The 13,301-nt window shown below is 42.7% G+C and overlaps 1 protein-coding gene across 1 annotated transcript; it reads left to right on the top strand.

The window, feature by feature from the left end:
• Positions 1–240: 240 nt before the first annotated feature.
• On the top strand, positions 241–12,003 carry LOC120061583 (adherens junction-associated protein 1-like). The gene is made up of 4 exons (XM_039011491.1): positions 241–244; positions 434–521; positions 672–914; positions 11,931–12,003. The coding sequence occupies exons 1-4, from the start codon at positions 241–243 to the stop codon at positions 12,001–12,003; spliced, it is 408 nt and encodes a 135-aa protein (XP_038867419.1).
• Positions 12,004–13,301: the final 1,298 nt, after the last annotated feature.

The raw sequence follows: 13,301 nt of genomic DNA, 5'->3' as shown, positions 1-13,301 counted from the left end.
AGAGATAATAGCTTTCACCTGTATTCACCTGATCAGTCTAAATCATGGAAAGAACAGGTGTTCTTAATGTTTGGTATACTCAGTGTGTATCTTTTCATAAGCGCAACGTGACTTCAAGAGACAGGTTGAACATTTTGACTGAAATAGAGGACAAATCAACCTTTTTTTCTAAATGAGTGGTGTTTGAATTTGTTGATAAAATGGGGGACATGATGGTTTGCTTGCAGGACGCGGGACAAAATGCGTAACTGTCCCACACAATCCGGGACATGTGGTCACCCTATGTGCAATGTGGAGCACATATCCTCATTCAAAAACATCTTTAAAAAATCACTATATAGTTTTCTATAACATGGCAAATCACCACCTGCCTTTAAAACAGTTCCCAGGAACTAAGCGTTTCTGTGTGTTTTGTGTCTTTGTCTCTTTGCAGGTCTGGCAGTTCACCAGATTATTACAATCACTGTGTCTCTCATTATGGTCATCGCAGCCTTGATAACTACACTTGTCCTTAAAAACTGGTAGGAAAGATTCCTTTACTTTGCAATTACTTCCCGACACACAATACACCACTTTTGAAATGGCAATGAAGCTTTTACCAGAGCCACTCATCCGGTGGTACAAGGTATGATTTTATGTTTGTTTTTTGTCTTTGGTACGTGTTTTTGTAGCTGTGCACAGTCGGGGAATGGCCGTCACAGTAGCCATCAGCGGAAGATCCACCAGCAGGAGGAGAGCTGTCAGAACCTGACCGACTTCACGCCCGCCCGCGTGCCCAGCAAGGTGGACATCTTCACCGCCTACAACGACAGCCTGCAGTGCTCGCACGAGTGTGTGCGCACCGCCGTGCCCGTCTACACGGACGAGATGATCCAGCAGACCCCTATATACAAGACCACCTACAATGGAAATAGGTATGTCGGCTTTAAATTGCTCTTGACTCTAGGTTTCTGGGTCAGTTTGATCACTGTTTGTGTTAGTGCTTCCCTCTCACTGTTGAGTTAGTTATGAGTTTTTCCTGGTAAAATCACATATTTGGGAAAAAATCCTGGCCCTATCTTTGGGAAATGGTGTAAATCCCTCTTGTATATAATACCCTTGTTAAAACCAAGTATAGTGTTATAAATAATTGGTATTAGATTTAAAAGGGGATCGAATTGCTTCTGAATTGTAATGCTGTTAATGCATTTCTTTTGAATAAATATATATTTAAAGTGAATAGGTTGGTTTACTTTTAAGTTAAGTTTTGACCAGTAAGGTAGCTTGTTAAGCTGTGGCCAATGGGAGAGTTGACCTGGTTAACAGGAGGCCTGGGAAAGAAAGAGAGATTGGAAAGACATTATCAGTGTTGGTGAAGAAAAACAATGAAAGAAGACAATAAAAATAGAACAAAACCCATACCTACTGAGTTTTGAAGGGAAATACAGATTTTATTTTATAAGAGAGTATTATTATTTTGTTAAGAAAGACTTAGTAGAGACTGAAGCTACCGTCTCATCGTGGAGGTATTTGACAGCCTCGAGGTTAGCCTAGCAACGTGCGAGACCTGGAGAGAATTGCTTGTGGAAGATTAACGAGTTCATGTTTCCATGGGATATCTGTTGCTGCTAAGGAGCACTGTCTGCATTGATAGCTGTGCTTGCTGGGGATATTGTGAGGACACCTGCACGGAACTGCCATACATCACTGAGGAAATATCTTGGAGTATTGAGTAACTACAACGGTGGGGTACTTCGGGACTTTGTCTGTCGTCATTTTTGTTGAGCTCCAACGCGCGCCAACGAGTATAAGCAAGCTTGCAAGTAATTTGGACATGGGTTGTGCACGACTCATTGGGGTTTATTATTTTTATTTATTTTGATGTGGTACATTGAAAATGTGATAATACAGATCTTGAAACGTATGTCTGTTGCATTGGTGGAGTCATTTACTGTTTCAGTTTCATTTAATGCATGGGTAAGCATATCCTTATAGAATGATTATAGATTTTTGTTTTTATATCTGAAGTTAATAACCTAGTTGTCATCACCTTAGATAGTTTACAATAGGGATTCTTATTGGACATGTCCTTCTCACCTAATATCCCATGCTGTTGAGATATTCTAAGTAAGGTACTATCGTGAGAGTCAAATTCTAGCTTGGTGTAATGGGTGCGTGTTGGTGGCAGGGAAGCCAGGCGCAGGAGAACGAACTTGGTATAAACGGAGTCGTTTAATAAGTGCTGACCAAACTCCAAAAACCAAAATATATAAAATAACAAAAGTGGGTACAAAACCCATTGCACACCAACACATACTAGCACAATCACATACAATCAAACAATCTCCGACAAGGCCATGAGGGGAAACAGAGGGTTAAATACACAACATGTAATTGATGGGATTGGAACCAGGTGTGAAGGAAGACAAGACAAAACAAATGAAAAATGGATCAGTGATGGCTAGAAGTTCGGTGACATCGACCGCCGAACACCGCCCGAACAAGGAGAGGGACCGACTTCGGCGGAAGTCGTAACACTTGGTGAGAGGGTTACATTTTTGGGGGCTCGTCCGTGATTTTTGTTATTGTTGGTGGATATTTTCAGAATGACTCTGGTGTACATTTTTTGTTCACTGTTTTCACTGCTGACATCTAGACTAAGATTCTACACTGACTCACTATTTGAACATTTTGAATTTAATTTTTGGATTTCTTTCTGACATTGCTGTATAGGCATAAACCTACAACATGGATGTTGAAGAGATTGTTACCTGGTGTAGAGAAAAGAAACTAGCTACTAATCGTGCATTTGTCCTTAGTAGTGTTACAGATGATGTGAGGTTCTGCTGGAAACGCTGACTTATGTTAAGGCTTTTGGTAAAATTAGACTGCATGGTTGTTGTTCTTATTCAGCTGATTAAAAAGCATTATGTTTTGGTAGAGATATCAAACAACCTTAACAAAATAGTTGTGCCAAGTGTTGTTGCGATACCTGGAGAGTTGGGTCCCTGGCCTGTACATGTAGTTTCACAAGTCACATCTCCTGTTGAGAGAGAGGATGAGGATTTTCAGGCAAAGCTATTATTCTTTCTAAGACATAAAGGGAAGACTGTAGCTGATGTTAAAGGCCTAGTAAGTCCCTCTGGTGCTGACCTCAACATTGAACTGGTTACTGCGATAAGTTCACTGGTAGAGAAATGCAACAATGTGCCATCTGAGACTCAGAGTTACCGTAAGCTATGTATGTTCTCAGGTGTGAAACCCAGTCCTAGTAGAGAGGAAGAGTATGACACATGGGCTGAGCAAACCACCCATTTTCTAGAGGAATGGCAGTGCACTGACAATGTGAAAAAACTGAGAATAATATAAAGTCTTAAAGGGCCTACTGCTGACATTGTGAGGTTATTCAAGACAGGAAACCCCCATGCTACAGCGATGGAATACATGAAGTCTCTAGAAACTGCATTCCGTACCACCGAAAGTGCACCTGATCTCATGGTAAGGTTCAGAAACACATTCCAGAGTGAGAGAGAAGCTTTCAGCTTACCTGTTGAGACTTGACAAATTGCTGCACACTGTGTATCGAAATGTATCCTTACATGACATGATTGCGCTTCGTATTCGCATGACCTATATGTTGCGTGAACCACCAACCTTTACTGAGCTGCTGCAAGAAGTAAGGGAGGAAGAGGACATGATTCAAGACAGGAACACAACAAAGAGTGTTGTGAAGTCATCAGCTGTTGTTCCTGTTGCTACAGTTTGCAAAGAAGCTAATATCCCGAGACAGAAGTGCTGAGAAAAGAGCTAAAAGGTTTAAAAACTGAAATGACGCGTCTCATGTCTGCTCACGTCACAGCAGCTCAATCTGACACACAAAGGTCAGATGTTGCCTTTAAAGGCAAAAAGAAGAGAGTAAATCCATCACAAGAACTCAGATATGAGCCGACAGCAAACCCAGAGTGTTCTGTTATAGATGTTGAGAAGATGGCCATTTCAAGAGAAACTGTGAAGGTGAAGAGAACTTGAGGAAAGTCAACACATGCCTAATCAAACAAAAGCGGTCTATGGGACCACGTGAAGGAGCGGCCTGACGTCCCGGTGAAGATATGTTCCACAAAGTGCCACAAGTATGAAGACATCAAAGACATGCTACCTACAGGTTTAGTTGGTCCAAGTTCTGTCGTTCCTGTACAGATTGAAGGTATCTATGCTAAAGCTTTACTAGATAGTGGTTCTCAGATTACTCTACTTTACAGATCCTTTTATGACAAGTACCTGATGCATTTGCCATTGATTCCGATAGGAAATGTAGAGATCTGGGGCCTTAGCTCTGATCAGTATCCATATGATGGCTATTTGTCACTCATGCTTGAGTTCTCAGGATCGGTTGTGGGTGTAGCAGAGACCATGGAAGCACATGTGTTGGTATGTCCCGATCCATCCATGAAAGGTGATGTGTCTATTCTGTTCGGCACCAATACGTCTGTAGTGAAGAGACTTATGACTGCTTTCAGAGAAAAGGAAGGTGAAGGTTTCCTTAGCACACTCAAAGTTCATCCTGCTATCAAGGAGGCATATGAGAGAAAGCTCAATTGATAATGATGAGAAGAGAGGAACGGTCTGGTACACACAGACAAAACCTGTCACCCTGCCACCTGGTGGGCAGGCGAGAGTTACTGGAATTCCAAAGTTTCCTGGGATACCTTCTACTCAAACCCTTCTGGTATAGAGGCCTGAAGAACCCCGGTTCCCTGAAGAATTACTAGTGAGGCCTAAAATCCAGACGGTTGCAGTTGTGTCGACCAGAAGAATCACCCTTACTGTCAGAATGTCTCGACAAAGGAGATCACCCTGAAATGTGGTGCGCCTATTGCTCATCTGTTTCCTGTAGATGTTGCTCCGGGTGTTCCATTGAAAAGTAAGCAGGATTCATCTGAGATACTGATGTCTTCTTTATTGAACTTTGAAGACTCTCCAGTGCCTGAGGGATGGAAGAAGAGGTTATGTGAAAAGATGATGGAATGGAAAGAAGTGTTCTCAACACATGAGTTTGATATGGGTTGTTCAAAAAGTACTCACCACACCATCCGAGTTACTGAAGTCAAACCGTTTAGGGACAGATCTCGCCGCTTGTCCCCAGCTGATGTTGAAGATGTGAGGAAGCATCTTAATAACTTCAAAAGTTCTGGGATCATATCTGAGTCGAGAAGCCCCTGTGCATCTCCTATTGTGGTGGTGAGGGAAAAGAATGCACTATACACTTGTGTGTTGATTCCGGGGCCCTCTACAAGCGCACTGTTCCAGACCAGTACACAGTCCCACGTGTGGAGGATGCTCTGACATGTTTGAGTGGGAGCAAATGGTTCAGTGTTATAGATCTCAGAAGCAGATACTATCAAATTCCGATGGGCGACACAGATAAAGAGAAGACTGCATTTATCTGTCCAGTTGGATTTTACCAATTTGAGAAGATGCCACAGGGTGTGTCTCCGGAGCACCTGCAACATTTCAGCGTGTCATTTAAAAGACAGTAGGAGACATGAACCTACTCGAAGTTCTTGTTTACCTCGATGACTTAATCGTGTTTGGAAGGACACTGGAGGAACACGAGCAGAGGTTACTCAAGGTGTTAGACCGCTTGAAAAGTGAAGGCCTAAAACTGTCCCTTGACAAGTGTCATTTTTGCTGCACATCTGTCAACTATGTTGGACATATCATATCCCAGAATGGAATGGCTACAGACCCGTCAAAGAGTGAAGCTGTCACCACGTCGCCAAGTCCTGAGTGAAGCTGTCACCACGTCGCCAAGTCCTGAGTGAAGCTGTCACCACGTCGCCAAGTCCTGAGTGAAGCTGTCACCACGTCGCCAAGTCCTGAGTGAAGCTGTCACCACGTCGCCAAGTCCTGAGTGAAGCTGTCACCACGTCGCCAAGTCCTGAGTGAAGCTGTCACCACGTCGCCAAGTCCTGAGTGAAGCTGTCACCACGTCGCCAAGTCCTGAGTGAAGCTGTCACCACGTCGCCAAGTCCTGAGTGAAGCTGTCACCACGTCGCCAAGTCCTGAGTGAAGCTGTCACCACGTCGCCAAGTCCTGAGTGAAGCTGTCACCACGTCACCAAGTCCTGAGTGAAGCTGTCACCACGTTGCCAAGTCCTGAGTGAAGCTGTCACCACGTTGCCAAGTCCTGAGTGAAGCTGTCACCACGTTGCCAAGTCCTGAGTGAAGGTGTCACCACGTTACCAAGTCCTGAGTGAAGCTGTCACCACGTTGCCAAGTCCTGAGTGAAGCTGTCACCACGTTGCCAAGTCCTGAAACTGACTGCTCTGCATTCTTTCCTAGGATTCTGTTGATATTACAGAAGATTTGTAAATACTATTCTAAAGTGAGTTACCCCCTGAATCAGCTCTTATGCGGATATCTTCCCTCTGCTAAGAAAGTCCAAGGAAGAGGAGAAAGCCTACCTCAACCCCTCAACCATTTGGATCAAGGTGGGATGAGAAGTGTGAATTGGCATTCTAGACATTGAAGGAAAGCCTCACAAAAGCTCCTGTGTTGGCTTTTGCTGATCCTCAGTTGCCATACGTTTTACATGTAGATGCTAGCCGCGAAGGGTTAGGTGGAGTACTGTACCAAGATCAAGGTGAGCGTCTGCATCCTGTGGCATTTGTGATTCGTAGCCTGACCGCTTCTGAACGCAACTACCCAGCTCACAAGTTAGTTTATTGCGTTGAAGTGGGCCGTGGTTGATAAACTACATGATTACCTGTATGGGGTCAAGTTCGAGGTTAGAACAGACAACAACCCATTGACAATGTCCTCACGTCCGCAAAACTGGATGCCACTGGTCATCGTTGGCTAGCTGCATTGTTTACCTATGACTTTAGTCTCAAGTACAGGCCCGGCAGGCAGAACATAGATGCCGATGCTTTATCTCGCCACTCTCATCAGCAATCTGCAGTGGAACAAGATTGGAGAGACATTCCTGCATCTGGTGTTACAGCCTTGTACCAGATGTCTAATGTAGTTAGAGTAACTCCTGGATCATCTAGTAGAGTGATGGATCAGTTGGGAGCCTCTATGCATGCTGTACCTCAAGCACACTGTAACCTGAGCATGCTGACGTCTCACATGCCCAGATTGAGCACGATGGAACTTTCTGCATCGCAACAAGAAGACCCTTGCTTAGGAGAGATGTGGATTGCTCTTAAAAAAATGATATCACCAGGGTGACCGAGACCACACATCCACTCATCTCTTTGCTCCTGAGAGAGTGGGAGAAGCTAAAGATGGAAGATGGAGTTATGTACAGGATCACACATCCGCCAAACGAGACTTGTCGGGCTCAGTTCTTCCAGAGAAGTTCAGAACTATGTTGCTGCATGATGATTCAGGTCATTTAGGATTTGACAAGACGTATGGACTTGCACGGCCACGCATGAAGATGGAAGTAGAAGAGTACTGTAAGTCCTGTGCTCGCTGTGTACAGAGGAAAACACTTTTAAAGATAGTTGCTCCGCTTGGTCATATGCAAAGTGATGGACCTATGGACCTTGTGTGTATGGATTTCCTGTCCATTGAGCCTTACTCAAGTAACACAGAGAATGTCCAGAGGCCTCATTTATAAATGTTGCGTAGGTACAAAAGAAGGGCATACACCACTTTCTAAGCAAACTTTGGGATTTATAAAAAACAAACTTGACGGGAGAATGTATGGTCCTCCACGGACACTTTGACCCATACGTACGGGCACAAACTGGAGAAATGAGAAACTACGACTCCGATGGCAGAAGGATGAAACTCGAGAAACGCTTTGAAATTGATACCATTGTGTAAAATAAATCGAAATATTACCTCTCACGTATTATATATGAAGAGTTCCCTGGAATTTACAAAAAAATTCACACAAACATGATTTAGGATAATAAATACAAATGGAGATATCTGTTTTTGCAAAAGAACCCCTCAAATATGTTGTATAGTTTAATCGGGAATCACATTTAATTGGATCTGTAATTATTAAACAATACTTGCATGTTATGAAATGTATTCTCATGAATAATAAGTTGAACAGTAGGACAAATTAAGTTTAAACTGATGCCGTTTTCGATGCCTCAGTCAGGCAGATATGAGTGCACAGTTTCAGATATATTTATCACATGTTCGTTGCGCAGAACTGTCAATGTGATAATGGCCCTGTCATTGTCAGTTACAATCAGGGTAATTACCACACCTGAAGGTTTTACGCAATTGGGTAGCTTTGACAATCAAATGGGTGGGTATAAAAAGGCATACAATGCGTAATGACGCACAATGGCTGCTTTGGCACTGTTGGAAGATTTGGCGAATGGAAGAATTCAGAGAGAGCGAATTTTCAGAGATCAGCAAGATTTACTGACCAATGATAATAAATGGCTTATGAGCCGGTTCCGATTACCAAGAGCTGTTCTCTTGGATCTCTGTGCTGTATAGTGGGCCCAGCTTTACAGAGAAGCACCCGCAGAAACCAAGCCGTGCTTGTCCCACTTCAACTCCTTGACAACCTCATTAATAGCGTTGAGGATGTCTCTTTGCGTTTGCCATACTGCATCTGTGAAAACACGGCCGCTGGAGGGCTGTGACGAACGAGGTGCAGTGGAGATGCCGGGGCTGGGCGCACTCAGTGACTGCTCAGCTGCAGGACCACCGACCCCGCTGGCACACGCAGCGACTAAAAACAATAGAAAATGTCAATTGTTTGTGTAAATAAATGTTTAAACACAACTTGAATGCATTTGGTTTACTCTTTTTAAATGAGAGAATACTAATTACATTCCTGGATCATCCGGTGCGTCTTTCATGTCTGTGTCCCCCTCCACCTCCGTCACTACTCCACTCAGGAGGGATCCCCCAATAATACCGGCAAGTCGCTCATCAAGGGGGTTGAGCTCCGTGTCCCCTTTCCCCCGCCCGTGGCACAAACACTTTGTCTGTGTAAGGCGCCTTTTGGCCTCCGCTTTTATGTCAGACCACTTTTCTTATTTCTGAGAGGGTCCGACCTTCTGAGCCAGCAGCATTCACAGCGTCCGCTACATGCTGCCACTCTAACGCCTTTTTGGCATTTGTAATGCCCACACTGTGTCCACCAAACAATGTATTTTTCTTGCTTCAACCTCCCCTACAAGAACTTCCATTTCACACTGGGTGAAATTTCTTTATTTAGCCTTTCTGTCGGGATTTTCCGTCATTGTCGTCATGCAGTCAGTATGGATGAATATTAATTAGGGGCGTTTCACTGACTATTTATAGGCAACTATGGGCGTTAAAAGGGTGGAACAAGACACTCGCTCACGTGCGCAAAATCTCGAGTTGATTGTGATTTATAAAGGGAAACCGGTGTGGGACGTGCGTGCTAACTGTTATAAATCAGAATATTTTTGTGCGTAAGAGCTTTCTGTGTTTTGTCCGTACGCCACCTTTTGACATGATTCTTCTGCACAGTTTTATAAATGAGGCCTCTGGTAATTACAGATCATTACACAAGATACGCTCAAGCTTTTCCTACAAAGGATCAGAAAGCATCCACTGTCACCAAATTATTGTGGGAGAGGTATTTCATCCGTTAGGGTCGATCCAAGAGGATGCATAGTGATCAAGGTAGAGATTTTGAAAGTCGACTCATCCGTGAGCTACTGAATATGCTTGGAGTGGAGAAGTCAAGGACAACACCATATCATCCTCAGGGAGACCCGCAACCCGAGAGATTCAACCGGACCTTGTTGAACATGCTTGGAACTCTTAATCCTACACGAAAGAACAGTTGGAGTCAGTATATTTGGCATCTAGTGCACTCATATAACTGTACTCGGAATGAAGCGACTGGCTACTTCCCATATTTTTTTAATGTTTGGACGTGAAGCTAGATTGTTTCTGTTTTGGAGTCTCAAGTGACAGCTCTTCAGAGAGAACTTACATCAAGTATGTATCTGATATGAAGAAAGATTTACAAGCTGCTTACAAACTTACTGAGAGCACTGCTGGAAAGCAAAACCAAGAAAACAAACAGCGATATGATAAGATTCGCCACACGCAACTTATGTCTGGAGACTTAGTCCTCATACGGAATCTAGGACGGCAAGGAAAACATAAGCAGGCAGATCGCTGGGCCTCTACACCATATGTGGTGGAAAGTCAGATGTCAAACAAACCTGTGTTCCGTTTGAAGCCTGAAAGTAGAGATGGACCCATTAAGATTCTTCATCGGAATCACCTGCTACCACTGGGGCAGAAAGTGTGCCTAGAACCTGTGGTTAACATAGAACCAACTCCTAGTAGAAGGACCCTGCAAAGAAGGAGGAAGAGAAAGTACTGTACTTGGAAACTGTACTCCTCGGAATGATGAGAAAGTTGAAGAGGTTAAGAATCCAGAAGTTGAGAAGAATTTTGACTCAGAAGATGTGGACATCGGAGTATGGTATGAAGTGCTAATACAAACTGTACAACCACGGATAAGAAGAACTGAGTAAAGAAAGCTTCTGTATTACTTACCTATGACAAATCTGGAGTTCCAAGTATAGCCCCAGTTATCAGATATTGTTCCACACTATACAAGTAGATTGGATAAGGGAAACCCAAATGTATCTCCTTTTCAATTATCTAACAAGTTTTGTCTCAACTGTAGGTTGTAGACAGTTAAGAGTTGACATGTTTACTTATTACATTTCCCTTGTATCTTTACAAGTCATGAGGACATGCCTATTTTTGGTGGGGGGAGAGTGTAATACCCTTGTTAAAACCAAGTATAGAGTTTATTTGTTATAACTAATTGGTATTAGATTTAAAAGGTGCTCGAATTGCTCCTGAATAGTAATGTCATTAATGCATTTCTTTTGAAGAAATATTTATTTAATGCACAAGTGAATGGGTTGGTTTACTTTTAAGTTTAAGTTTTGACCAGTAAGGTAGCTTGTTAAGCTGTGGCCAATGGGAGAGTTGACCTGGTTAACAGGAGGCCTGGGAAAGAAAGAGAGATTGGAAAGACATTATCAGTGTTGGTGAAGAAAAACAATGAAAGAAGACAATAAAAATAGAACAAAACCCATACCTACTGAGTTTTGAAGGGAAATACAGATTTTATTTTATAAGAGAGTATTATTATTTTGTTAAGAAAGACTTAGTAGAGACTGAAGCTACCGTCTCATCGTGGAGGTATTTGACAGCCTCGAGGTTAGCCTAGCAACGTGCGAGACCTGGAGAGAATTGCTTGTGGAAGATTAACGAGTTCATGTTTCCATGGGATATATGTTGCTGCTAAGGAGCACTGTCTGCATTGATAGCTGTGCTTGCTGGGGATATTGTGAGGACACCTGCACGGAACTGCCATACTTCACTGAGGGAATATCTAGGAGTAGTGAGTAACTACAACGGTGGAGTACTTCGGGACTTTGTCTGTCGTCATTTTTGTTGAGCTCCAACGCGCGCCAACGAGTATAAGCAAGCTTGCAAGTAATTTGGACATGGGTTGTGCACAACTCATTGGGGTTTATTATTTTTATTTATTTTGATGTGGTACATTGAAAATGTGATAATACAGATCTTGAACCTTATGTCTGTTGCATTGGTGGAGTCATTTACTGTTTCAGTTTCATTTAATGCATGGGTAAGCATATCCTTATATAATAACAAATATCTATAATCATTCTATCTGAAGTTAATACCCTAGTTGTCATCACCCTAGATAGTTTACAATAGGGATTCTTATTGGACATGTCCTTCTCACCTAATATCCCATGCTGTTGAGATATTCTAAGTAAGGTACTATCGTGAGAGTCAAATTCAAGCCTGTTGAGAGGGTCAAATGTAACTGGTATTGTTTCCTTTCCAAAGTACCTCTGTAAGAGTGTGTCCTGGACTTAGTTGATGAGTAACTATCAGGTTTTCACTGTCTTTTTGTCTCAATCCTTTGTCCTACAGACCTTCTCCCACTGAAAGGCAGCTGATTCCTGTGGCCTTTGTGTCAGAGAAGTGGTTTGAGATCTCCTGCTGACCAGCTGAAGTCTTTTTTTTACGTCACGTAGGTGGAATAGACTTCCTGAATTTATGCTCTGGTGAGTACCACTTTTCCCCCTTGATCCCTGGGTGATTTTGTCCCAGTTTGGGAATAGAAGGGAACTTGGCATATGGTTGTTATTTCGTCGATGATTTTTCATAAACTGCCTTGCTAAATGCAATTTAAATGGCAAGATCATCAAAGTCATTCATTAGCTATTATAATTCAATATGTTTATTAGAAGTTTAGGCTTGATTATGTTTGATTCATTCCCTTCGACAACCTAGTGTGTCTTTATTTGCCTTTATGAAACATATTAAGCATTTATGAAGTTGCAGCCCTCATTCATGTGGTCAGTGCAATATTGTTTGAATGTTTTGTTATTATGGGAAAGGGGCACTTTCACTTGACTTTCCTGCATTTGTTTATGCATCAAGATAGGCTGGACTGACTCCATTTGAAATTCAAAGCGTGAAAGTTAAACACATGCTCAGGCCCAGAGTGTGGCTGAAATACCAGGGGGCAACACGTCTGTTATTGACCCAGATTCAAAAAGGAATAGAAAGTCTGCAGGTACCATAGAAGAAGGAAGAGGGCCAAGACCATCATATATATATACAAACATTGGTCTTACTCAGAGAAAGAACCCAAACGCCCCAGTTCTTCCTTCCAGCACGGCAGTCTTAAAGGACATGGAGAGCCATGGTAGTTCGATGGGCATATACTATGTATTGCAGTGTGGGTGCATTGTGACATGGTACTTACAACTGGGAGTTATGGCACATGCTGTAGGCTATTTGATGTGCTCTATGATGAGTTTGACACATAAATTCTTATTTTGCTCCAACTACTGCTTCAAACCTATTGATTTTCTACAGCTAATTTGACAATTTTAATGATGTATGTCATGATTTCTCTCCACAGGACACTTTGGTAAACTTTTCCAACCAAGAGGAAGTGACTCAAACAATGGCCAATTTTGTAAGATAGTGGGAACTCTCTCTCTCTGGACACTGATGAAGATATTTATTTTTCTAAAAATTATGACAAACCGAGCAGCCATACCGCTGCCACTTCATATTATTATCCAGAGACCTGTGGTAGTTTAGATATGTAGTTAGAGTTAATGTGTAGCTATATTACTGGATGTGCAGGAGAAGACCATTGACGTCAGCGACACCTTGAAGAAGACTAGCTGCCTTGGAGAGCTAGGAGACTCTGAGACGTTGCTCACAGTGGAAGTAGCTGAGCTGTATTACTGAACAATGTGCCAATAATGCCACTATGTGCCACAA

Source organism: Salvelinus namaycush, chromosome 16 (assembly GCF_016432855.1).
Source record: "Salvelinus namaycush isolate Seneca chromosome 16, SaNama_1.0, whole genome shotgun sequence".
Taxonomy (NCBI): Eukaryota; Metazoa; Chordata; class Actinopteri; order Salmoniformes; family Salmonidae; genus Salvelinus; species Salvelinus namaycush.
Note: the sequence above shows the minus strand (reverse complement) of the source record. Positions and strands in the feature narration are given on the sequence as shown.

What these genes read in the sequence shown, in the direction of transcription:
- LOC120061583 (XM_039011491.1), top strand. An exon ending in ACACTTGTCCTTAAAAACTG is followed by an intron (nt 522 to 671) that starts GTAGGAAAGATT and finishes GTGTTTTTGTAG; the next exon opens with CTGTGCACAGTCGGGGAATG. An exon ending in ACCACCTACAATGGAAATAG is followed by an intron (nt 915 to 11,930) that starts GTATGTCGGCTT and finishes TTTGTCCTACAG; the next exon opens with ACCTTCTCCCACTGAAAGGC.